Source organism: Neoarius graeffei, chromosome 21 (assembly GCF_027579695.1).
Source record: "Neoarius graeffei isolate fNeoGra1 chromosome 21, fNeoGra1.pri, whole genome shotgun sequence".
In the NCBI taxonomy this organism is placed as follows: domain Eukaryota; kingdom Metazoa; phylum Chordata; class Actinopteri; order Siluriformes; family Ariidae; genus Neoarius; species Neoarius graeffei.
In genome coordinates this window covers 43,718,576-43,744,159 of record NC_083589.1, presented here as the reverse complement: position 1 = coordinate 43,744,159, position 25,584 = coordinate 43,718,576, and the positions used below count along the sequence as shown (strand labels likewise).

Below are 25,584 nucleotides of genomic sequence, written 5' to 3'. Positions count from 1 at the left end.
AAAGAGAGCGAGGCTCGACCCGTACTCAAGATACCTTGGCATATCGTTAACATGTATCAAAAACAGTAATGGACCCAAGATGGATCCCTGAGGGACTCCAGAAGTGATGGGCAACCACTCCAAAAATGTGCCGTCAAGAACAACCCGTTGATGCCTGTCCGTCAAGTAGCTTTCAAACCACTTTAAAAGCAACCCAGAGACACCATAACAACTAAGCTTGGACAACAGGAGGTAATGAGGGACTTTATCAAATGCCTTGGATAAGTCTAGATGTAAAACATCAACCTCCTGTCCCCCAGCTAGTAAGTCTAAGATGTGATGATAGACTTCAAGAAGCTGAGTTACAGTAGATCTACCTCGCAAGAAACCATGCTGCAGGTGATAAAGAAATGGTATAAAATATGGATAACAATGTCCAAAGACACAGCGTTCAAAGACTTTTGAAATAATACAGAGTAGAGATATTGGTCTATAATTCTCTGCCAAGGTGGGGTCTCCCTTTTTAAAAACAGGTGAGACATTTGCACGCTTCCATGCCGAGGGAACAGAACCCAAAGACAAGGACATGTTGAATAATTTACACAATGACGGTGCTATCTCGCTAGCAATGTTCTTAAGCAGAGATCCAGGGATACCATCAGGTCCACATGCTTTATTTGGATCCAAGCTCATTAGGACGTCATTCACCTCAGACACTGTAAGTTGTATAGAGTCAAGCTGATTTTATTCTGAAAGTGCTGACCAGAAGTCCTTCGTATCTCCAGTTCTTTGATGCTTCTTTCAGGATGTTGGTTTATTCGCTGCTATTCTTCGTCCGCCATGCTGGCTTCTCATCTCATCTCATTATCTCTAGCCGCTTTATCCTGTTCTACAGGGTCGCAGGCAAGCTGGAGCCTATCCCAGCTGACTACGGGCGAAAGGCGGGGTACACCCTGGACAAGTCGCCAGGTCATCACAGGGCTGACACATAGACACAGACAACCATTCACACACTCATTCACACCTACGGTCAATTTAGAGTCACCAGTTAACCTAACCTGCATGTCTTTGGACTGTGGGGGAAACCGGAGCACCCGGAGGAAACCCACGCGGACACGGGGAGAACATGCAAACTCCGCACAGAAAGGCCCTCGCCGGCCCCGGGGCTCGAACCCAGGACCTTCTTGCTGTGAGGCGACAGCGCTAACCACTACACCACCGTGATGCTGGCTTCTGTTTATAAAATAAATTACTTTCCAAGAAGCATATTGTGTTCACTGAGCGTCGTCCTAATTGTGTCAAAACCAGTCATGCTTTTTCTTCATTCATGTGAAGGAGGAAAGTGTGGACAGCTCTGTTATTTATTTACTTATTTAATGACATGGTGTGTACGCATCCTCTGAAAAGCAGCTCATATGCCAAATTAAGATTGTCCACGATATAAGATTATCATATCACCCAGCCCAAGTTTGAGCAGTGTCTAACTAAATCCTTGGATATACAGCTTTAAAAACCCAATCAGATATGAGAAGTCTGGGCATTGCATATTTTATATTGATTTTATAGATTTTTATGGTGAGTGAAAAATTATGGAATTAGCTTTTGATGAAATGTTTAGATTTTAGTCACTGCAAGGCTTTCTACCAGGGGTAATGGTGTTTCAAAGGTTAAGGCTCTGGGTTACTGATCAGAAGGGTTTCAAGACCAGGGGCTCAAGCCTCGACACCGCCAAGTTGGCGCTGTTGGGCTGACCCTGTGCTCTGACCCCAATTTCCTAACAAGCTGGGATATGTCTGTCCATCCATCCATTATCTGTAGCCACTTATCCTGTGCAGGGTCGCGGGCGAGCTGGAGCCTATCCCAGCTGACTATGGGCAAGAGGCAGGGTACACCCTGGACAAGTCGCCAGGTCATCACAGGGCTGACACAGAGACAAACAACCATTCACACCTACAGTCAATTTAGAGTCACCAGTTAACCTAACCTGCATGTCTTTGGACTGTGGGGGAAACCGGAGCACCCAGAGGAAACCCACGCAGACACGGGGAGAACATGCAAACTCCGCACAGAAAGGCACTCGTTGGCCACTGGGTTCGAACCCAGAACCTTCTTGCTGTGAGGTGACAGTGCTAACAACTACACCACCATGCCACCCCAGCTGGGATATGTGAAGAACATAATTTCTCTGTGTTGTGTATGTAAAGAAAAAAAAAGGCTGCTGCTTCCTCTTCTACCCAACTCTAGAAGCAAATGATTGGTTATAGGACTGAGAGCCCATGTTTGCTTGTACGCTTTTTCAAAATGTTCTTCCCCTTAATGTCTATAGATCAAAATGTGAATCAAGGCTATAAATATTGTGTAGTGTGTGTCCAGCTTTTCCCATGTTTTCAATATACAGTAATGTAGTGGTTAGCGTTGTTGCCTCACAGCAAGAAAGTTCTGGGTTCGAGCCCAGTGGCCGATGGGGGCCTTTCTGTGTGGAGTTTGCATGTTCTCCCCGTGTCTGTGTGGGTTTCCTTCTGGTGCTCTGGTTTCTCCCAGAGTCCAAAGGTTAGGCTAATTGGTGGCTCTAAATTATCCATAGGCGTGTGAGTGTGAATGGTTAAGAGGAGAAACCCTCGATATTAATCCAGCAGAAGGCAACGGGAAACCACTACTGTAATGTTCCCTTGAGACGTTGATAGCTGAAGCTGTCAGAGCGGCCACGTCACTGTAGTGATATGCCAAAATGGATGGATGGATTTTACAGTCAGCACTGTCTTCCTCTGTTGCGTTTGAGTCCACTTGGTGGCACTCTTACCCACTGTGTAGGTTTGATTCGGGTGTTTGTGTATGTATTTACATGTGTGCTTTTCAGAATAAGGAGTTTGTATGCCGTGGCCATGACTACGAGCGTTTGGAAGCCTTCCAGCAGCGCATGCTCAACGAATTCCCTCATGCCATTGCCATGCAACATGCCAACCAGCCAGACCAGACCATCTACCAGGCCGAGGCCCAGTGTATCCTTCTACCAAAGCACTATAAAATAATGTCTTTCACAAATGAAATCTCTCCATTATTTATGAGCCCTACATGTGATCAGATGTTTACATGTAGTATAATATCAATCCCAACGATATTTGCGGACGCTTTTCTGGTGTGAATGGCACTCGCGATGAGAGAATGTAGGATTTTGTGCAAGCTCAGGACCACTGCTGTAAATACACATCTGTACGGTGGCAGAAAATCGATTGTGTCCCACTGCAACTGCGAGCTGGCTCCAGGAGATGCCAGGCAGTGGACACAATCTTGCACGGTTGGTAAGACAAATCTGTGGAAGGCTGGAGCATGCCGAACGTGGGCCTTTCTCTTGAGTGCAATTAGAGCAGACGTGAGCGGTCAAACCGCATTAGCCTAGTGCTTTGTTATCCTTGCAAGCGATTAATCAGTACCCTTCCTGGATTGCCGCCATACTTGATTCATATCTCTGTGCTGATGAGTTCTCATCGATGTGCTGTGTGACCTAGAGTCTTCTAAACATGTGTCCGTATACTCGGTATTGGACAGGTTTGTCTGTCGTATTAAGTGCATGCATTTCAGTGTATAACTTTTGTGTTAGAAAACACATGCAGCTGTTTTTTGACTTGAGCTGAAACGCTTTTGAAGGTGCAGAGCCTGTATATATTTAACAGTATTCCACGAAATCGAGTCGTACATGAGCTGATAGCTGATGAGGCATGGAGCACAGAGTCGGCTATAAGCCATGTACGACGGAATTGAGTGAGTGGAATAACTGCTTTATTCTATCCACATTCACTGGATTTTGAGAAACAGAGCATTTTTATTTATTTTTTGCAAATTCGATAAATTAAAAACTTTATACAAAACGTCTGACAAAATCATTTCCGCTTAGAATGTAAACAAACCAGCGAAATGACAGGAGCAATTTGTGAAAAATGCAATAATAATTCTTGAAAAATAAAAATATGTTCTTACCATGAAACACTTTCATTCCATATTTTGTTGCGTGTTTTTTTTTTTTTAAATTTAAATTTTTTTTTTTGCATTTTTTGGGGTTTTGTTTTCAAGTAGAGTTTTTAATTTCATCCTCGGTTGGTTCAGCAACACGCTCTACCATTTTGTTCTTCTTCTTTAGGGTTTTTTTGACCGTTGGCAAACCAACTTAAAGGTTCATTACTGCCACCGACTGTGCTGGAGTGTGGAACAGGAGATATTGGGGGGGATTATATTCTTTTAAGTATTTCTGTCTCTTTTAAATACTTGCTAACAAAGTGATATATCTGACTTGATGCATGCCACCATTTTGTTTTTCTCCACTCAAGCACTTCATGAAGAAGGAAGTCTTTAGTCATTCAGTGCGTTTACATGCACATCCAAATCGAGCTGCTGTCGGTAATCGAGCTAAGGGTCCCAGCAGGGCTGCCAGAGAAATCCAATCCTACATGCACACAAGGAAATCGAGCTATTGTGTGAGGTACATTGTGCACCCGAGCCACAGGTGGCGCTACACGCCCCATCGTGTTGGTACACTTCCGGTTGTCGTCATGAAGAAGAGCTATTCAAGAGTATAAACAAAGTTATCAGTTCCGTGTTCACAAGAAGAACGACGACGAGGACAGCAACCAGGGCTTAATTTGAGCCGGAACATGATGGAACAAGATCCGTAACCTCCGTTGTCGGATGCGGCAGCTATTTTCATTTCATTCGGTGTTCCGGCATCTATTTAAATGGATCAGATCACCTCCGTGACCATCACGAAGGGAAAAAAATCAAACAATAAATTAAATAAGTAAATAAAAATGTGTTTAGTGTTCGGTTTTGATTTTGATATCTGTTGTTGATTTCTCTCCTATGACATTCACAAAATCTATGCGAAAGGGGAAGAGGGAGGGACATGGGGTGTATACTTCCGCTCAATAGAACACCGGGTTTTTTGTAGCCGTTAGCTTGCACTGTGGAAAAAATGGCAAAAAAACAAGAAAGCTTACTAAAATTTTTAAAATGAATTCTCCAACTTGTTTTGTAAACCCTTTATTTCTTAACTATTACTTGAATTGATTGCACTTATGTTTGCTGGCACTGCTTTTAAATTATTCTCTTTTTTGGGCTTTTCCCACCTTTATTGGATAGGACAGTGTAGAGACAGGAAATGAGCAGGAGAAAAACAGGGAGGGCTCGGAAAACGACTGCAGGTTGGAATTGAACCCGGGTCCCTGGATTTATGGTATGACACCTTATCCACCTGAGCCATGAAGTCCCATTGGCACTGTTTTTAAATACCCTAATTAAATCCTTAAAATGAGTCATTTAACTCATGTCTTGCGTGATCTGATCTCCAATGGTGAAATAAACCGGTTGTGATATGAGTACAGTCTGTTATTTTAGAAGATAAATTTAATATATAATTTAATATATAGCCTAATAAAAAATAATATTTTATAACATAATATCACGACATATTACTGTCTGTAACTGTTCGTCACTAAAGCGTTTTCTAAGATCATAATGTCTGATATTATTATTTTTTTTTTACACACACAATAGGCGTGTGTGCGTAAAGTTATAGTAAACCACCCCCCGCCTTTTTTTTTTGAGTCGCCGGACCCACCCACCTCCTGCGTTCCGGGACCTCCCACTTATATATATTCAACTCCTTAAGCTGAATGAGCATGAACTCTATCTCCTCATTGCTCCAGAAGTGCACGTTTCTACTACTGTTGTCATGCCGACCGAGGCTGTTGTGTTTCCCGCTTGTGGTCTCGTCACTTCCGGAAAGGGCAGTGCTGAAGTAAGTAGCTCGACTACGTAGCTCGATAGGGTTTACATGCACTAAGTAGCTCGGCTACAATCGCATAATCTAGGTCGCGTAGCTCGATTACGAGAAATCCAGTTCGGTTCGATTTCAGCCGAGCTAAGGTGTTTCCATGGCATTTAGAACTTCGATTTCAGTCGAGCTACGGCAGAAATTCGATTTTCTGTATGTGCATGTAAACGCACTGCATGTTTGAAGACAGCCAGTGACTCAGCTGTTCAGACATCTTGGGGAAGTTTATTCCACCACCTAGGTACCAGAACAGAGAAGAGCCTTGATGCATGCCTTCTTTTTACACTGAGAGATGGTGGGTCCAGCTGAGCAGTGTGAGAGGATTGGTGAGAGGATCCTGCAGGGTTTGATAAGTGCTTTAAGGTCAGTCAGTGCTGGTCCAGTTTGGCTCTGTAGGTAGCTACAGAGCCAAAGCGAGTGGAGGGAGTGTACGTAGCAGTGGGGCGGTGTGGGAGAACTTTGGAAGATTGAAAACAAGTTGTCCAGATGCACTCTGGGTCAGTTGTTGAAGTTGAATGGTGCTCAGACCTGCTAGTCCAGTCTTGAATTGATAAAGGGACCTGAGTGAACACTTTCATAGTTCTTAGAACTGTTGAAGGAACTTGTGTGTCTGCACTGCAGGAATTAAAGCAGAACTGAAGTCATTTTTAAACTTGATTTATTTCTTAATTAACGTGTTATTCAATTACGTTTTCGGTTTTAGTAACCTTATATCGTGACTCGTATTGGCAACTAATTGCAATTAAATATTATACTTATCGGCCTATTCGGTTTTTAGCCGTGTTGAATTTAGTTCGTTTGGTCCACGGCAGGCGTCGCTTATCCACGCGATCTTCATGAGACTTGTGCGAGACTTCGAAACGTGAAGTGTCAGCCAGGTGTCAGTGCCTCCATTTTGAAAACTGTTTTCCAAACAAAATATTGCACAAAAACGAGTTTAAATGACGATTATTGCCTACTTTTTTCAAACTTTCCTGATTGCTATCAAAACAAACAAAACTTCCGGCTTGATTACATCAGCATTCGAAAGAGGGCGCACGCGTCTTTTGACAACGTTGGCAGATGTTGGTCACTTTGATTTCCGCTGTACGTTTTACTTCCGTCCTACGATGTCTCGCATTGGTCTCAACGAATCTCGTTTACGGCCATTGCTTTGACATATGGACTGATATATTACAGAGCGTATTTCAAACACTTATAACTTGCTATAGCAGCGACAAAATAGCTCTCAGAAATGCATTCCGATATTTAATAAAATGAGAAATAGAATTTTGATAATAAAAAATATTGCCTTCAGTTCTCCTTTAAGAACTGAGAACTCTATTTTGAGGAACTTTTTAGTTTTTGCTTCAGGGTAGGTGCTCTCCCAGCACAAAAAGAACCATGAGTGATGTTATTGTACAATGATTGGTCCAGACGTAAGTGTACATTGATTGACCAATTATTGGTGTTTGAGCAATGCAGCAACTGGCATTTTGAAAAATCTGTGTAAAACGTTAGCTGTGTAAACAGTTCTTAACATTAGCATTAAAAAACAGAAAAGAACACGGACAAATGGACCAGCAGAAAGTCCAGGCTTTATTAAATGTGTGCATGATGAAGGAAATACAACACGATTTTGGCGCATCTTAGCGAAATATAAAACCTTTGCCATAATTTCCTGCTATGTCATGTTAGCAAGCTGGCTTACATCACTTCAGCATTCCTACTGGCAGTGCACATGCAAAAGGAAAAAAGCTTTTGAAGGTATGTCGTTCTCAGGGGGAGCGCCGCAGTGGATACTTCCTCTCAATAAGTCCCTAAAACCGTTTGGTTCGAAAGTGCCTGATGTGAGACGAGAAGGACAGCTGATTATCCGCGGTTACCCCAAGGTTGCATGCAGTGACAGATGGTGAAAACTAAGAGTTGTCCAGGGAGATCACAAGATCCTGACATTGGGATGCATCTCCTGAGATAAGGAGCAGTTCTGTTTTGCTAGAATTAAGTTTCAGCTGATTAGCTGCCATCCATGATAAGATATCTGCCAGACATGCAGAGATCTGAGCAGAAACATGAGTGCCTGAGGGAGGAAAGGAGAGGATATGTTGATTGTCTTCTGTATAGCAGTGGTATAAAAACCCATGTGAGGAGATGACCTCACCAAGGGATAAGCTAAAGAGGGAGAATAAACGAGGACCAAGCACCGAGTCTTGTGGGACACCAGGGGACAATCTGCATGGAACAGATATGCATTCCTTTTATGTTACCTGATATGAAGCAAACTGGACACAATGCCATGCTATGAATTGAAAGACTCATGAGAATGGACAAGACATTCTTGTTGTAGACTGTCAAACTCTGCTGAAAGGAGAACGAGGACTGATAACAGTTTGGCAGATTTAGCAGCATGGTGCTTCTCAGTGATGGCACAAGAGCAGTTTCTGTGGAATGTGTCACTTTTAAGCCAGAGTGGTTCGGATCATGGAGGTTGTTCTGGTTGTGAGAGAGAGACAGTTTATTGTACACGATGCATTTGAGACTTTTAGAAAGAAAGCGATACCAGTTGATAGATGGTGATGTCTGAGGTATCCAGAGTGGATTTGTTTTTGTTTGTTTTTTTCAGACTGGGAATAACCCTGTACACTGTTCTTTGTATATGAGTAAGTAAGTGACTGGTACATAGGTACAAACAGGTTAAATTCTAGGTGAACATGAAAACATTTATTTATTGATATAAAAATCCATTCTGTCTTGGGTAGTAAAGAATGCTAATAGGAGCAACAACAAGAAGTTTAATTTATATAGTGCCTTTCACCAACCCAAGGGCCAAGAACAGCAATGAAAATGGCAGTGAATGGATTGGAGAAATGTATTTATTTAAAAAAGAAGTACTTTCATATATCGGCAGACATTCCAGCTCTCACCAGACAGGAAAAGCGAGAGTTTTCTCTCTAATCATCATTACTGGATCGAGTGACGGTTTTCATTTTGTAAGACACTTCTTTGTCAGTACATGTATTTATTTAAAAATAAATCCCATAAGGAACCCCAAAAATCAAATTTAAAATGGATAATTATTACAGTGCATACGGACAGGTAATAGATATTTATATTCTGTACTATATTTAAATAATATTGGCTGGCTTTTTTTTGTGGTCTATCAACTAGCATGGTACTGAATGGGTCAAAGACGAGTTAGCTGAATGGAATATATCTGATATACCATGAAAAAAAGCCAGCCGATATGATTATTATTATACATACACATTTGTTTCAGGTGTTCAGCACATCTTTCTCTTTCAAATTTCTCCCAAAATCTTCCGTATTTAATGAAGCAAACCTGGCGTTCATGTTTGTTTAGAAATTGTCACAATCGCTTGGTAGCTCAAAGTTTTACGTCTCCGACGTGTGACATCATGTTGTCTTGACAAGCATGCAATATCGTAAACTGTATTCAACGCTCATCCAACACTATTCCATTGGGTAGAGTGACGTAATACACGTAGGATAAGCGATATGCTAACAATATTGCATGCTATCAAACCAAATGAATGGAACCTGCTAGAAGGGAATAAAATGCATGTTTTTATTCCATCGAAAAAGTGTCCTGTATGTATAATATTTAAATAATGTTGGCTGGCTTTTTTCATGGTCTATCAGATGTATTCCATTCAGCTAGCATGATATTGAATGAGTTGAGGTCTTCGACTCGTTCAGTATCATGCTAGCTGAATGGAATATATCTGATAGACCATGAAAAAAGCCAGCCAATATCATTTATTATTATTATTATTATTATTATTATTATTATTATACATACACACTCTCTTCATATCAGTATTCTCGAAGGCCAACGCAAGCTTACCTGCGACTCGGTGCTGTTAGTGCGGCAGTGCAGTTACATTCCAGCTGGTGTAGTATTAGCGAAGGCCAATGCTAGCACAGTCAAGCCTATTATTATTATTATTATTATTATTATTATTATTATTATTATTTTCCCTGTGTAATTTACTGAGTTACTTTTAACCCTCATCCTACCATGCTATTTTACACCTTAATCTTGCCATGTGGGGTCCGTTTGGACCCCAGTACTTTTCTTTAAAATTAAAGCTTATAAAGACAAAATCACCAGATAAGTTTTGTTCAGAACATCTTGTATTAATAACAGCAATACACTAAAGGGCCCAAGGCATAAAGAACACACTTAACCTTCATCCTACCAGCCAGTTTTACATACACAAACTACCAGGCGGGGTCCGTATGGACCCCAGGAGGGAATACCTTGAAATCAATGCAGTAAGAACCAATTCAATGCAGCAAACAGACATAATTTTATTGAAGAACAAAATCCACTATGGCTGAATATCAATGATGTATTATAAATGCAATAACTAGCATACATGTAGCAAATTATAGCGCCACAAAAAAAATTGGCATTATATACATGATTTTTGCAGCTCATGCAGCTGTAAAACATTCTGGATTACAATTTAGGTCTTTTCTTACAGAATTTAAAACAAAAAAGTAATTGTAAAATAATTTAGGGCTTTTGTTTTGCAGCCTGTGCTTATTACAGCAGTGGGGTCCACACGGACCCCAAGAAGGAATGCCTTGGTAGTTTCATTATGGAACATAAAAGAAATAAAAGAAGTTAACTTTCAGTGTGCTATTCAATTATAAAATGAAAGACAGATAAACTTTACTCTGGGGTCCGGTTGGACCCCAGTAACAAATTAATTATACCTTCACAATGCAAAAAGCTGATCTTCCGGTGCTTTAGTGTTTTAATTAAGACATAAATTCCGACAAATTCATAAAACGGTGAGGCAGTATGTCACATATTTTTAAAATGGCAAACAAACATATAGGTGCGGGGTCCAGATGGACCCCACTTGGTAGGATGAAGGTTAAAATCAACATCGACAACTACACACAATGGAACGACCCGGCAGCCAAAATTCTCTCAAAATCTTCCACTTTTAACAAAGCAAACCTCACAACCAAGTTTGTTTACAAATTGTCTAGCACAGAAGTTTTACATCTCCGACGTGTCTCTTTTCCAGTTTTTTGATGTCCGTTGGTATGTTTTTCTCTTGTAAATATGCACGAAGAATATCTAATGAAGTTTTGGTAGCCTTTTGGGTGTTCACTGCATCTTCGGTTTCAGTTTGCGGTTTATTTATTTAGTGCTTAAACCTAGCAGAAGCACTAGATTAGCCTTGTCTTCTCTCTTTCCCGGCGGACAAAGAAATGATTCTGCACATGCGCAGCAGAAAAGTTTTGTCATTGGATCTTCACGTGAGCTCTGACATGTGACATTTGTTGTCTTGACTGTGCAATATTGTAAAAATATTGCACGCTCATTCTCCATTGGGGAGAGTGGCGTAATACATGGAGGACAGAGGTAGAAAAACCCGGGTGCAGAAAGTAAAAACCCTGCCACATTTTTGCTCCAGCCAATTCAATGAACCAGCTGATCCTAATTACCACATCCCCTAAGCCAGGTTGATGAGCTAATTGGTGAAATCACCTGTGTTGAGAGCACAGGCAGAAGGAAAACCTAAGCAGGACTTTTACTTTGTCAATCCAGTTTTTCCACCTCTGATGGAGGATAAGCGAAATGATAATATTTCATGCCATCAATAAACCCACTACAAGGGAATAGAACACATTTTTATTCCACGTAAAAAAGTGGAATAATAATCAATTCCCCCAACATCCATGTTATGGAATATTCTATGTAAATTCACAACATATAATCCCAACTACGTCTATTTAGATTCCAGATTTTAACACTACAAAATGCATTCGGGGGGTGGTTGAATACTTATGCACTGCATTTATTGTAATCGGACAGTGTGGGGACAGAGATGGGGCCTACAGGGATAGTGTTAGAGATGGGAAGAGAAATTCGTCCCTCTTTGATAGGTTCACTGATGCATACCTAACTTCTGGCACTGCTGTTTATATTTCGTATTCAGTATTGGCATTCAGTGGTCTATTGATTATCATTCTCAGAGCAGAACATATATCTCTGTAATCGCCCTTGACACAATCCTGACTCAGACCTCCAAATCTACGCAGTGACTCCAATCCCAGACAGCCAGGACGTCCTCCAGAGAGACGGCGTACCGGACAACATCAAAAGCTTCTACAAAGTCAACAACATCTGGCGTTTCCGCTATGACCGTCCTTTCCACAAGGGCACCAAAGACAAGGAGAATGAGTTTAAGGTGGGCTGGCACTGCAAGCTTTAGCAAGTTTCTCTTTTCTCATTTTCCATCTCTGATATATCTGTCCTATATCCTCTGTGTGTGACTTCAGTGTTCATGCCTCTAGTGTGGGTGGGTGGGTGGGGTTGTGTGTTGCAGCATGAGTGTAGAGCTCAGGTGTGCTCTCATGTGTTGCATTATTCACTCTCAGCCTGGTGAGGCTAATTAAAGTTTTAGAGGCCAGGAGATGGGCTCATTCCAAATATCATTTCCCTCATCTCTCACTCAATACCCAGCCCAGAAAATCGCATCCAAAACGCGGATCATATCTACTTCTGGGGTTAGATTTCCGGCGGCCTCTAGTGGGTATAACGTTTGAAATAAACAGTTTAGCCTGCCAGATATTACATTTTCCCTGACACCGAGGTGTGTCTCACCCTGCCTCACTCATCACAAAGTAATATTTTTTCGAGAAATTTCATTAAGAAGCTAACTTAAGATGAGATGATATTTAGATGATAAGATTATATCGGAGATAGCGGTTCGTTTGAATTTCATCTTCAGTAACTAAAGTTCTCGGGGAGTTCTCCTGTTGTTATATTACCTGTTTTTTATGCATTAGGTGAACCAAGCCCAAGACACCTACTGAGAATGCCAGCCCGAGTAAGACTTAGGGATATGAGATTTAATCTGTGAAGAAGAAACACTTAACAACCTGAGGAGGAACTTTGTTTTGGTGGAAATTGAGGGCATGTAGTGCTCAAGGGTAGAGGAGGAAGAAGGGCCATGTGTGGTTCAGTGCCCCGTGGAATACTCTGGGCTTGTGTACTTTGAGAAGCAATGCTGCAGGAATATTAGGGCCTGTAACCCTTCATGTTGGTTGATTTATCCTGGAAATCTTCTGAATGCGCTGAGCTGCTTCTTGAAAAACGGCCGTGCACAACAACTCTCAAGCCAGCATAATGTACAATTCATTGTAATAGACAATACGAATGGCATTCAAGAAGCAGAACAACAATTTAATAGTCGCTGTCAAGTCAGAGATAATGAATGCGTAGGGAGTGATGTTATTGTGTTTCTGAGCATGAGTCAGTGTAAGGCTGTCAGTGTTATTAGCCTTTTACAATTCCTTGTGCTTGAGGCCATGAGCAGCTCACGTGTTGTTGTGTGTTTGCTTCGGCCCACAGAGTCTGTGGGTGGAGAGGACAACGCTGACCCTGGTGCAGAGTCTCCCAGGGATCTCCCGCTGGTTCGAAGTGGACAAGAGAGATCTGGTGAGAGAATCAATCTTCAACACCACTGTTCCTTTTGTGAATTTGGTTCTGAGCCTCCCCCCCGTGTGTTGTGGTGCAGGTGGAGGTGAGCCCGCTGGAGAACGCCATCGAGGTGATTGAAAACAAGAACCTACAGCTGCGCACACTCATCACGCAGTGCCAGACACGCCAGATGCAGAACATCAACCCGCTCACCATGTGCTTAAACGGCGTGATAGACGCTGCTGTGAATGGAGGCCTTGCTCGCTACCAGGAGGTGTGTGGAAGTCTTACAAATATTAACCTACTTTCAATTTCGGGTTGGACATTTCGATTTAGAGGCAGAATACTGAAGACGAAGTTCAAGTGAACCTGTAGCTGTGTTCCTGAGTAACCGCATCCTGTTTAACTGGGCAGCATTTTAACCAAAAGGAATCTTGGCAGGCAGCATGTTTTGGATGACCTTAAGTGTGTTGTGCCAACGACATTTGTGCATTTACTATCACTCACCATCAAATAAGATCACAGCTAGTATACTGTTCACTGAATAGCCTTCTAAGTTAGCTACATACATAATTTCTTCACCAAGTTTGTTTTAACCACAGAATGACTTCTGGCAATCTCCAAACATAAATATAACTTAACCAAAGCAGGACAAAAATGTAAGCCAGCAATGAGACCAGCAATTTTATTACATTATAAATATATTTTGTCACATTTTGGGGAAGCCATAGCCTAATGGTTAGAGAAGCAGCTTTGGGACCAGAAGGTTGCCGGTTTGATTCCATGGACCAGCAGGGATGGCTAAAGTGCCCTTGAGTAAGGCATCTAACCCCTAACTGCTCTCCAGGCTGCTCTGGGGATGTTGTACGTCTCTCTGGATAACAGCGTCTACTAAATGCCATTAATGTACTGTAACTCTACTCCAGAGTGACGATTTGGTCCACCATGTTTATTTAAATAATATTGGCTGGCTTTGAGTGGTCTATAATCTATATTTCATTCAGCTAGCATGCTCATCTTCGACTCATTCAATATCATGCTAGCTGAATGGAATATATCTGATAGACCATGAAAAAAAGCCATTATCATTATTATTCCATCCATCCATTAGCTGTAGCTGCTTATCCTGTTCTACAGGGTCACAGGCAAGCTGGAGCCTATCCCAGCTGACTACGGGCGAAAGGCGGGGTACACCCTGGACAAGTCGCCAGGTCATCGCAGGGCTGACACATAGGCCAAGTTTACATTAGACCGTATCTGTCTCGTTTTCTTCGCGGATGCACTGTCCGTTTACATTAAAACGCCTGGAAACGCCGGGAAACGGGAATCCGCCAGGGTTCACGTATTCAATCCAGATCGTGTCTGGTCCGGTGCTGTGTAAACATTGAGAATATGCGGATACGCTGTGCTGAGCTCTAGCTGGCGTCGTCATTGGACAACGTCACTGTGACATCCACCTTCCTGATTTGCTGGCGTTGGTCATGTGACGCGACTGCTGAAAAACGGCGCGGACTTCCGCCTTGTATCACCTTTCATTAAAGAGTATAAAAGTATGAAAATACTGCAAATACTGCCCATTGTGTAGTTATGATTGTCTTTAGGCTTGCCATCCTTCCACTTACAAGTGAACCTGGTTTGCTGGTGTGATAATCCAGCAAACCCCCACTAGGCCACCAGGGGGATGACTCAAGTGCAGAGGCGTGAGGCGGAAGTAGAAAGGTATCAAAAACAGTTTATTTACACTATGTACAATCTAAGGGAAAAAACAAAAAGAATAATCCAAAGCTCAGAAGATAAACAAAAATAAAATATCCCAAGGTTCAAAGTCCAAAATCCAAATAAGAAAAAAGGCAAAAACTCAAATGCTCAGAAGATCAGAAAGGTCAAAAACAAAATCTACAAAGTCCAAAAGAAAGAAGCAAAAACCAAGAATACAAAGACACAGGTAAGGTACATGGGACAGAGGGAACTAGCACTAACAGCATAACATAGGAAAAAGACTCCATGACAAGGGAACAAACAGAGGGGTATTTATACACACACTAATTAAGGAACAGGGCGGGGCAGGAAACAGGCAATGAAGACAAACACAAAAACACAGTGGCGGCCTCTAGAGGCCAAAACAAACATGACAAGATGGAAATAACAGCGGCCTCTAGAGGCCAAAACAGTCCCAGTCCTAACAACACGTTTTTATTCCATGGGAAAAGTGTCCCGTATGTATAATAATCAGAATTATGGAATAACCTAAAGAAGGAGGAGACATGCGAAGCCAAGGAGAATACATACTCAGTGGGACTGTGGATTTTCATTTCCGTGCTTTGTGGCAATTGACGTCAGGTGTAAAAAATCTCAACCCCATCCACATCTCAGGTGACCCCATGTGGGGTTGTGACACCAAGGTTGAAAACTCATACGGCAGAGGTTTAGAAATGTATCAGGCTATTCTACACGTCCTAATTCATTGCAGAACAGTGCAGCTAGATTTTATAGTTTGTAGTGCATTGTCTTGTCTTTGCTGGAATCTTCTAGCTAGGCTGCTGTTTTTCCACTCTCCTGGTGCATGCTGTGTAGCCTTCAAAGCAGTTTCTTTTCCTGTGGTGTTAAAAGTAGTCTGGGAAAGCGTTCAACATGTTGAAAGCTACATAAGCCTGAGCCGGGTCAGAAGTGTCACGCTCTGAAGAGTGGATGGACAGCTGTTGCATAGCAACCTTGTTTTAATAAGGGGTCAAGTTTGTATGTGGCACTGCCAACCAGTGTGCGTGCGTGTGTGTGTGTGTGTGTGCAGATGGGCATGGTATGGCATGGCAGGGAGTCCTTAGTGTGTATGAGTATTTCTCTCAGTCTGCAATGCTGCTTTAAATTGCACTCTGAAAATTCCAGTTGAAATATTACATCTATTACAGTAGCCTCATTTTCCTGGTTTTTAACTGTTCTGATTTATTTTTTGGATTAATATTTAGATTTATAGCTGCTATTTAGTTTTAGCCCTTAAGGAAAAATCAGTTTCTCTGCCCACATTTATAAACCTCTCATTTTTAATTGAATCACTCTAATTTTTTTTTTTTTAATCCTCCCCAAGAGAGAATTCACAAATCGTCAGGATTATTTTATATTCTTTAAAGATGTGAAACAAGATTATGAATTATCTCCATTTTGTAATGTATTTCATGGGACAATATGTTTAATCTTCATCAAGTAAGAAACAAACTTTAAAGGCGTATTCAGTCATTTTTGTTGATTTATAGTAGAGCCAGGCACAAAACGAGCCTGAAGACTTAAAGGGGCACTGAAGTCATTTTTAAACTTGATTTATTTCTTAATTAACATGTTATTCGTGACTCATATTGGCAACTAATTGCAATTAAATATTATACTTATCGGCCTAATGTAGTTCTTTTGGTCCACGGCAGGCGTCGCTTATCCGCGTGATCTTCACGAGACTTGTGTGAGACTTCGAAATGTGAAGTGTCAGCCAGGTGTCAGTGCCGCCATTTTGGAAATTGTTTCCCAGACGAAATATTGCACAAAAATGAGCTTAAATGACGATTACTGCTTACTTTTTTTTTTTTTACTTTCCTGATTGCTATCAAAACAAACAAAACTTCCGGCTTGATTACGTCAGCATTTGAAGAGGGCGCGTGCGTCTTTTGACAATCCCTGTGTCCGAAATCGCTCCCTAATCACGACACTGCACAAAACTGAAAACTAAATTTGAGGAGAAAATTCCTTAATACGCGTGAAATTATCTTGCTGCATGGACAGATCATTTTAATTGACAAGACATCTTGGAATAAGTTGGTTACAACCTAGAACTAGTTTTAATAACCTCAGAGTTAGTATCTTGTATTCTTCTACACTGCAAACATGATACGGGTCCGTCTCAGAAACTGGTCTCTCATTTGGGACATTATGGTCAAAAAATAAATTTTCTAATTTTTTTTTTTTTTTCCATTTACCTAACACTCAATGTTTCTTTTGTCATGTTTAATAAGAATAAAGATGGCAATTTTTTTTTATTACAATTCAAATGCTTTTGTAAAATTGATTTACATATAAAATAACTACATCAGGGCGGCACGGTGGTGTGGTGGTTAGCGCTGTCGCCTCACAGCAAGAAGGTCCGGGTTCAAGCCCCGTGGCCGGCGAGGGCCTTTCTGTGCGGAGTTTGCATGTTCTCCCCGTGTCCGCGTGGGTTTCCTCCGGGTGCTCCGGTTTCCCCCAAAGACATGCAGGTTAGGTTAACTGGTGACTCTCTAAAATTGACCGTAGGTGTGAATGATTGTCTGTGTCTATGTGTCAGCCCTGTGATGACCTGGCGACTTGTCCAGGGTGTACCCCGCCTTTCGCCCGTAGTCAGCTGGGATAGGCGCCAGCTTGCCTGCTACCCTGTAGAACAGGATAAAGCGGCTAGAGATGATGAGATGACATAACTACATCATGAAGAATTAAAGCCCCTCCTTCACAGATGAGTGAAAATATTGAATAAATTTCCTCTTTTTGATTGCTTGGGTTAAAAATGCCAAGCAATGATGACTGAATTGATTATTCACTTAAATATGAATAATATGATACATTTTGGGTATTTGATATGGCGAAATAGGGCAATAGGACACAATGGAAAAATCAAGAATACACCGGAAAGATGAGAATAACGGCGGTGGTAAAAGAACAGCGACTGTACCGGCTGAAGGTCGCGCGGGTCTCTGCTGCGGCACGCGAGCAACGGGACATCACTACCGCACCAGATGGAGCACGAGGCGGGGGCGGGGCAAAATGACTGGCCGTAGATTCTATCAAAAGTTCTATCTAAATTGACCATGGTTGCAAAATATTGGCCAAAAATACACAAACACTACGAAATATGAAAGTAAGATAAAAAAATAAACATTCTATTGCCTTATACTGCAAGACTAAAACAAAATAAAACTGTCAAAACTCACCTTTTCAGTGATAACGTCCGAACAGATCACCCGCGTAACAGAAAGACCGCAAATGGAAGCACGATCAACTTCTAACTGTTGGAGTGGAAAATTCCATTCTACACCTGCAGATTAGGGCGGCATGGTGGTGTAGTGGTTAGCTCTGTCGCCTCACAGCAAGAAGGTCCGGGTTAGAGGGCCTTTCTGTGCGGAGTTTGCATGTTCTCCCCGTGTCCGCGTGGGTTTCCTCCGGGTGCTCCGGTTTCCCCCACAGTCCAAAGACATGCAGGTTAGGTTAACTGGTGACTCTAAATTGACCGTAGGTGTGAGTGTGAATGGTTGTCTGTGTCTATGTGTCAGCCCTGTGATGACCTGGCGACTTGTCCAGGGTGTACCCCGCCTCTCGCCCGTAGTCAGCTGGGATAGGCTCCAGCTTGCCTGCGACCCTGTAGAACAGGATAAAGCGGCTAGAGATAATGTGATGAGACATGCAAATTGTTAATGTGTGTCCTTCCCCGCATACAAATAACACGCTATGGTAAAAAATAGACCACAACTCATTTTATAGCTCAGAAATTCATACAAGACAAGCTACCATTGTAACATATTCTGTAAGAAACATATTCTATACCTAACTTTCAGCTTTCGTTTTAAAAAACAAAATCGCAGATTTATAACTAAATGTTTATATGGCATAGTGATTTTTAAGTTACTACTTTTGGTGAGGTAGTGACCTTGACCCTGAGGCTTTCTGTTTAGATCAAAACACACGATCGTATTGGGTTTGGGGTATGCGGAAAATGGAGTTACAACGATGATCAAATATTTTGCATGATGTTTTATTATGGTTATGATTATTCTGCGAGCGCACCAATCCTTAGGTGTATAAAGTTACAACTTAAAATACAATTAGTGATAACTGTAGACTTTTCAGTGGACTACAACCTTTTTAAGGCAATGCGATGTAGTCAACCATTTATCATGTCCCAGATCAAGCCGCCATTTTTCCACAAATTTGCAGAATTTGTGCCAAATTCTGAATAGAGTATTCACATCAAAGATTTAGTTTTGTCTGTATTATTTCTTTCATCATTTTATTTCAAATTAAAACCAACATCACCATTCAAAACTGTATAGTTTATTGACAGTGAGTATATTTAGTGGGGTACCCCCACAGTACCCAGTTTCTGAGACAGACCTATATCTTAACAAGTTAGAATATCTTGAATATAGTAGAAACGATCTAGCATTTCCTATTAGAAGAATACAAGACACCAACTCTGAGGTTATTAAAACTAGTTCTAGGTTGTAACCAACTTATTCCAAAATGTCTTGTCAAGTAAAATTATCTGTCCATGCAGCAAGATAATTTCACGCGTATTAAGGAATTTTCTCCTCAAATTCAGTTTTTTGCAGTGTATATATAGTGGGGACACCATTTTGTAGTGCCGCTGAAAGAAATCAAATTAAAAGTCTCAAATTTGATTTAATAAAAGGCAGCAGCAAGGAAGAAAGTATTCAGCCTTGATTTAAAAAAAATGAAAGATGCAGGTACTTTGTATTTATTATTGTGGGAAAGACGCTCAGTATAATGTGTATTTATCACGGAAATACATGCATGTATTTATTATTTTGAAAACCCACCAGCCGACTGATCTGGCACGTTTTAATTGTGCGACAGTAATGACGTACGGTAAATACCAGCGCGACGGACTAGTGTCCGAAAGCATTTTTTTCCTCTGTATAGTAATTCCTTATGTAGGGAGTAGTGAACAAGTGAGCGATTTCGGACACAGGGAACGTTGGCAGATGTTGGTGACTTTTAATTCCGCTGTACGTTTTACTTCCGTCCTACGATGTCTCGCACAGGTCTCGGCGAATCTCGTTTACGGCCGTTGCTTTGACATATGGACTGATATATTACAGAGCATATTTCAAACACTCATAACTTGCTACGGCAGTGACAAAATAGCGATCACAAACGCATTCCGATATTTAATAAAATGAGAAATGGAATTTTGATAATAAAAAATGTGCCTTCAGTTCCCCTTTAAGGCTTGCTCTGAAGTACAGCATTAATGGTAATTCTTCTCTGGACATTATTTGATGCAGTAAGTGGTTTAATCATTGCCTGGGAAACAGTCTGAAGGAGTTCAAACAGTAGTAGTTTATTAGCTCGTCCTCAGATGTTGAGTGTGATGCCGGAGCATATGCCGTATCAGATGTACAGCACTGAAGCTGCTCTGCGTGACTCTTTGTGGTGGGAGGTTGGCGCACCCTCCTGCAGCTTCTCCTCTCTGCCTGGCTCTTTGGAGATACACAGCCATTATTCTTGGAAGAGATTGCAAACACATGTAGCTCCGTTTTCCAGTTTCCATCATTCTCTCTCTCTCTCTCTCTCTCATTCTGAATTTTTGACAAGTCTTGGAGCTCAGTTCTCAATGGCATTATATTAAAGTGTTGTGTTTCCTCGAAATGTCTGCTTTTTGCACTACATTCTTAAAGTAACAAAGCCTTTTTTTTTTTGCACTGGTAAATAACATTAAAATGAATATAATCAAAGAGTAAAATGTAAATAATTCAAGTGCATAAATAGTGCACGTCACAACAGCGTGAAGCACCTGGAGGCTAGAAACTGACGTCTTCTTACAGAAGTGTGCCTGGGAAAAAAACCCGTATCACTACATACTACCTGGCGCCTCTAAGACATTCCAAACTCCGAGATTATTAGATGGATTGGAAAAAATGTAGCTTTCAACTGATACAACTTTAAAGTTTTCCCTTTTTTGTAATTTATTTTTGATTTAGCTGCCAAGGTTTCTGATATAAAGCAGCAGCTCCAGAAAGATTATCATCCTCCATTTTTTGCTTTGAACAGTGTGTGGGATGTGTATGCGCACAACATCAATCATGTTTGGATGTTTGGGTGGGGTAACTGATTGTAAGTAACTCTGTGTGTGTGTGTTGTGCAGGCATTCTTTGTGAAAGACTACGGGACGAATCACCCTGAGGACGGAGATAAGATTGGACGCCTCAGAGGACTCATGTTCGAGCAGGTCAGCATTGATTCATCTTTTAACACAGAAGCAATAGACTTTACCTTCCCAGTCCTCCATGGAATCTTTCTTTACTTCTGCATTATTTGCAACATACATTTTAAAGCCTAGGTCACAACCGGACGTACGATTTTTTTGGCCGTGCGATTTTTGGCGTTTCCCAAATCGCTGCGTTTTTTTTTGTTGTTGTTGTTGTTCATGGAGAAAGACGTGCGTTGGCCGTAAGTTTGTCTTGCAACCTGAAAAAAATGTAAGCGCCCGTAGAGTTTGTTTGACATGACAAAGAACCTCTGCGGCCGGTCTGTGGTCAGTCTACGGCTCGAAAATCAGCACGTCACACGCGCGCCCTCCGTGCGTTTCACGCGCGCCCTCCGTGCATTTCTTGCGTTTTTTGCACGTAGACCGGCCGTAGGAGCACGTACGGCCGGTTGTGACCGAGGCTTAAGGTCAATTAACTGCGGTGGGTTTCCCAAAAGCCTCTTTGTGCTAAGAGTGTCTTAACTAGGAGAGAGAGCGTTCATTGTGTTGCTCACTCTACCATTTAACGATAATCTTTGTGCTGCTGCGATGCTTTTGGGAAACTCGGCACTGATGGGAAATAAAAAAGGTATTAGAAAGAAGGTATTAGAAAACTTTGACTTTTTCTGACATCACCTTTATAGCATAAAATAAAATACTTTCATGCCAACATGATTGATTATAATAGTACGCATGTCAACCTGTTAAAGTGTAGATTGAAATATCTCTCTCTCTCTCTCTCTCTCTCAGGCACAGATACTGGAGTTCGGTCTAACTGTCCATGAGAAGTTTGTTCCGCAGGACATGCGGCCACTGCATAAGAAACTGGTGGATCAGTTCCATCTCATGAAATCTAGCTTAGGGATTCAGGTAAAACCTCAAATCCGCTGTCAACTCTAGAGGATCAGGAAGAGACTTTCTATTCCATAGTTATGTATGTATCTCTCTTATGCCTTTTTATTATTTCCTTGCATATCCATACTCATTACACTAGGTTTAGTCGATACTCTCTGGCAATACCTAAATCTGGCAGCCATGGGCAAAAAACTTTTGTGTTCAATGCCATTTAAGTCATGGAATGATCTGCCAAACAGCATTCGGGCAATCCAGTCTCTCTCTAGTTTTAAGCGCGAAGTAAATAGGCATTTATTTAACTGCCTTCAGACAGCGGAGAGTGGGCAGTTTTAAATTATTCTGGTCGGTTTAATTTACCTGGTCTGCGGTGAGCCTTCTGCATGTTCTGCGATAGGGTTCTTGACGTGATCCTTCTATGGTGCTCAACTACATGGTGCATTATAATACTACTGTATCTTGCTTTTTATGAATGTTGTAGTTGAGTCATGAAACCTCGAGTCTGAGTCCAATCTCGAGGCCCCGTTGTCCAAGTCCAGGTCATTTAAAGAAAATTTCGAGTCGAGTCCGAGAACAAGACTCCAACCGCTCCATTTGACAGTGGTTGTTGCTGACTTTACGTGAAACCGTCTCTGCTGCTGTGTTGGACTAACGTTACTGCTTGACTGCCCTATTTTGGTTAATAAGCTACAGATAAAAAGCTAGTTCATCATTTCTTTTCTTTTATTTATTTAAAAGGACATTGCACATTAATCAGCAAAACAAACAGTAACAGAACAAAAAAAAGTGTTTACACATCAGACAAGCCATCAAGACACTCACATCAGTACAAACTGAATCAGTCTTACAAATACAGCCACTAAAACAGCAGACAACAACGTAGGCAGAGTGGGAGACAACATCATACATCATACCACAAACAATGCCAGAGACAACAACACCTTATAGACAGGACAAAAGACGTCACTCACTATCATGCACTCTGGCAACAGACAGCATTTGATTGGGCTCAGCAAGCCCCACCCACTATCAACAGGACAAATGAGAGGGTTAACACTACGGTAGCTAGTTCATCGCTCAGCAAGCAAGCCCCGCAATCACCAGAGCAATGAACATAGCGTGCCACTTACTTCTCTGGGTGGAATCTTGCCAAATAACGATTGAAGTTCGAGGTCGTCCCCGTCGTCTCCTCAATAGTTCTTCTACATATGGAACACATAGCCATGCATTTTTTTTCCCACTGCACGAGAAGTCTGTATAAGCAAAGCGGACAATCCGAGGTGCATTCTCTTCAGGCATTTTAGCGCCATTAACATTAGTTTGTTCCTGAACATGATATATGAACAGGTGAATGTGCATTCTCTTGCACGAACTTAGTATAAAAATTTATGGAGATATAAATATCTCATCTCATTATCTCTAGCCGCTTTATCCTGTTCTACAGGGTCGCAGGCAAGCTGGAGCCTATCCCAGCTGACTACGGGCGAAAGGCGGGGTACACCCTGGACAAGTCGCCAGGTCATCACAGGGCTGACACATAGACACAGACAACCATTCACACTCACATTCACACCTACAGTCAATTTAGAGTCACCAGTTAACCTAACCTGCATGTCTTTGGACTGTGGGGGAAACCGGAGCACCCGGAGGAAACCCACGCGGACACAGGGAGAACATGCAAACTCCACACAGAAAGGCCCTCGCCGGCCACGGGGCTCGAACCCAGACCTTCTTGCTGTGAGGCGACAGCGCTAACCACTACACCACCGTGCCGCCGAGATATAAATATCTTCATCTCATCTCATTATCTGTAGCCGCTTTATCCTTCTACAGGGTCGCAGGCAAGCTGGAGCCTATCCCAGCTGACTACGGGCGAAAGGCGGGGTACACCCTGGACAAGTCGCCAGGTCATCACAGGGCTGACACATAGACACAGACAACCATTCACACTCACATTCACACCTACGGTCAATTTAGAGTCACCAGTTAACCTAACCTGCATGTCTTTGGACTGTGGGGGAAACCGGAGCACCCGGAGGAAACCCACGCGGACACGGGGAGAACATGAAAACTCCACACAGAAAGGCCCTCGCTGGCCACGGGGCTCGAACCCGGACCTTCTTGCTGTGAGGCGACAGCACTAACCACTACACCCCCGTGCCGCCGAGATATAAATATCTTATGCCAAATTATTATGGCATGATGCAAAAAAATTAAGAAAAAAAATCAATCCTTGTCTCCAATTTACAAGTCCGAATGCAGTTAATGCATAAGTCCAAGTCCAAGTCTGAGTTATCAAGTGCTCAAATCCAAACCAAGTCACAAGCCTTAAAATTAGGGCATGAGTTGGACTTGAGTCCGAGTCGTGGACTGAAATGCTAAAAGCCTGCTTTTTATATCCATGTTTAGCCAGCAATTTAGTTTTTTCGTGCTGTTAAAGGTTTTTTTTTTATTTTTTTTTATTCTACTCACTGCCATTTGTGCAAATTTAGTATTGATAATACACTCAATTCCATTATTAAACAGTCAATATACAGTACAGTAGCGCCATCCTGAAACTTTTCTTAGGACCACAGTGGAAACAAGTGTTTTACGCTTGGTTGTGCTATCCTTGGTTTAGTGTCATGTATTTAGTTCAATTGTACATTAGTATATTGTCCTACTTGCATGTAATTTCACCTTAATAAATAATTAAATCTATCTACCTGTCCTTCCTGGCACATCCTTCAGGACTTCTCAACGTACATGAGAGCCAGTCCGATCCATTTTCCCAATGGAAGCCCACGAGTTGGTCGAAACTCAATGCCCAACATCTTGAATGTGGAAGGAGGGCGTGTGGTGGCCCGCCGCAGGTGAGAGAATTGAACACACGGAGGCTGAAGGATCTGATCCAGTAATCCATATGTAAGAGTGTAGAAGTCAGGCTTAGGATGTAAGATGGGGTGTTTTGCTGCGTAGGAGTGTGGAGATAAAACAGCACTGCGACAAGATGTCTATATCCAGTTACACTTATTAAGCTGCAAACCTCTTAGTTTTAGCACAATTTGTAACAATTGTCAAACTGTAATGCCAGCTAAATTAAAATGTTTTTTACTCCCTCACTGCTTTGGATGTAAATGCACCATATGGTAGCTGAACTCTAACACTCTGTTTGTGTGTGTGTGTGCGCGTGCGCGCAGTCCACTCAGCTATCCAGCAGTGAACCGATACTCTTCATCCTCTCTGTCATCACAAGCCTCCAATGAAGTGAGCAACATCACCGGGCAGTCAGAAAGCTCAGACGAAGTCTTCAACATGCAGGTGAGCACTCTGGCCCAGTCCACACTGCCTGGCTGACAGCTCAACACACACACGCACAGGCTCAGGAAAGCTCCCAGGCTCAAAATCAGCCTGCTCCCTCAACCCTAACTACACCTCTCCTTACATCTCTTTATACTCTCTCTCGCTCCCTCTTTTCATCTTTTCCTCTAATCACGATCCCTACTT

The 25,584-nt window shown here is 42.0% G+C and overlaps 1 protein-coding gene across 5 annotated transcripts in view; it reads left to right on the top strand.

Moving 5' to 3' along the window:
- Window positions 1–25,584, top strand: part of dock4b (dedicator of cytokinesis 4b) — a 278,704-nt gene that overhangs the window by 223,720 nt on the left and 29,400 nt on the right. For all 5 annotated transcript variants that reach the window (XM_060903185.1, XM_060903186.1, XM_060903184.1 and 2 more), the window contains 8 exons: window positions 2,837–2,978; window positions 11,849–12,015; window positions 13,182–13,268; window positions 13,348–13,524; window positions 21,145–21,228; window positions 21,997–22,116; window positions 24,829–24,950; window positions 25,278–25,398. In XM_060903185.1, coding sequence (XP_060759168.1) covers window positions 2,837–2,978; window positions 11,849–12,015; window positions 13,182–13,268; window positions 13,348–13,524; window positions 21,145–21,228; window positions 21,997–22,116; window positions 24,829–24,950; window positions 25,278–25,398 — 1,020 coding nt within the window. The remainder of the gene's footprint in view (window positions 1–2,836; window positions 2,979–11,848; window positions 12,016–13,181; window positions 13,269–13,347; window positions 13,525–21,144; window positions 21,229–21,996; window positions 22,117–24,828; window positions 24,951–25,277; window positions 25,399–25,584) is intronic.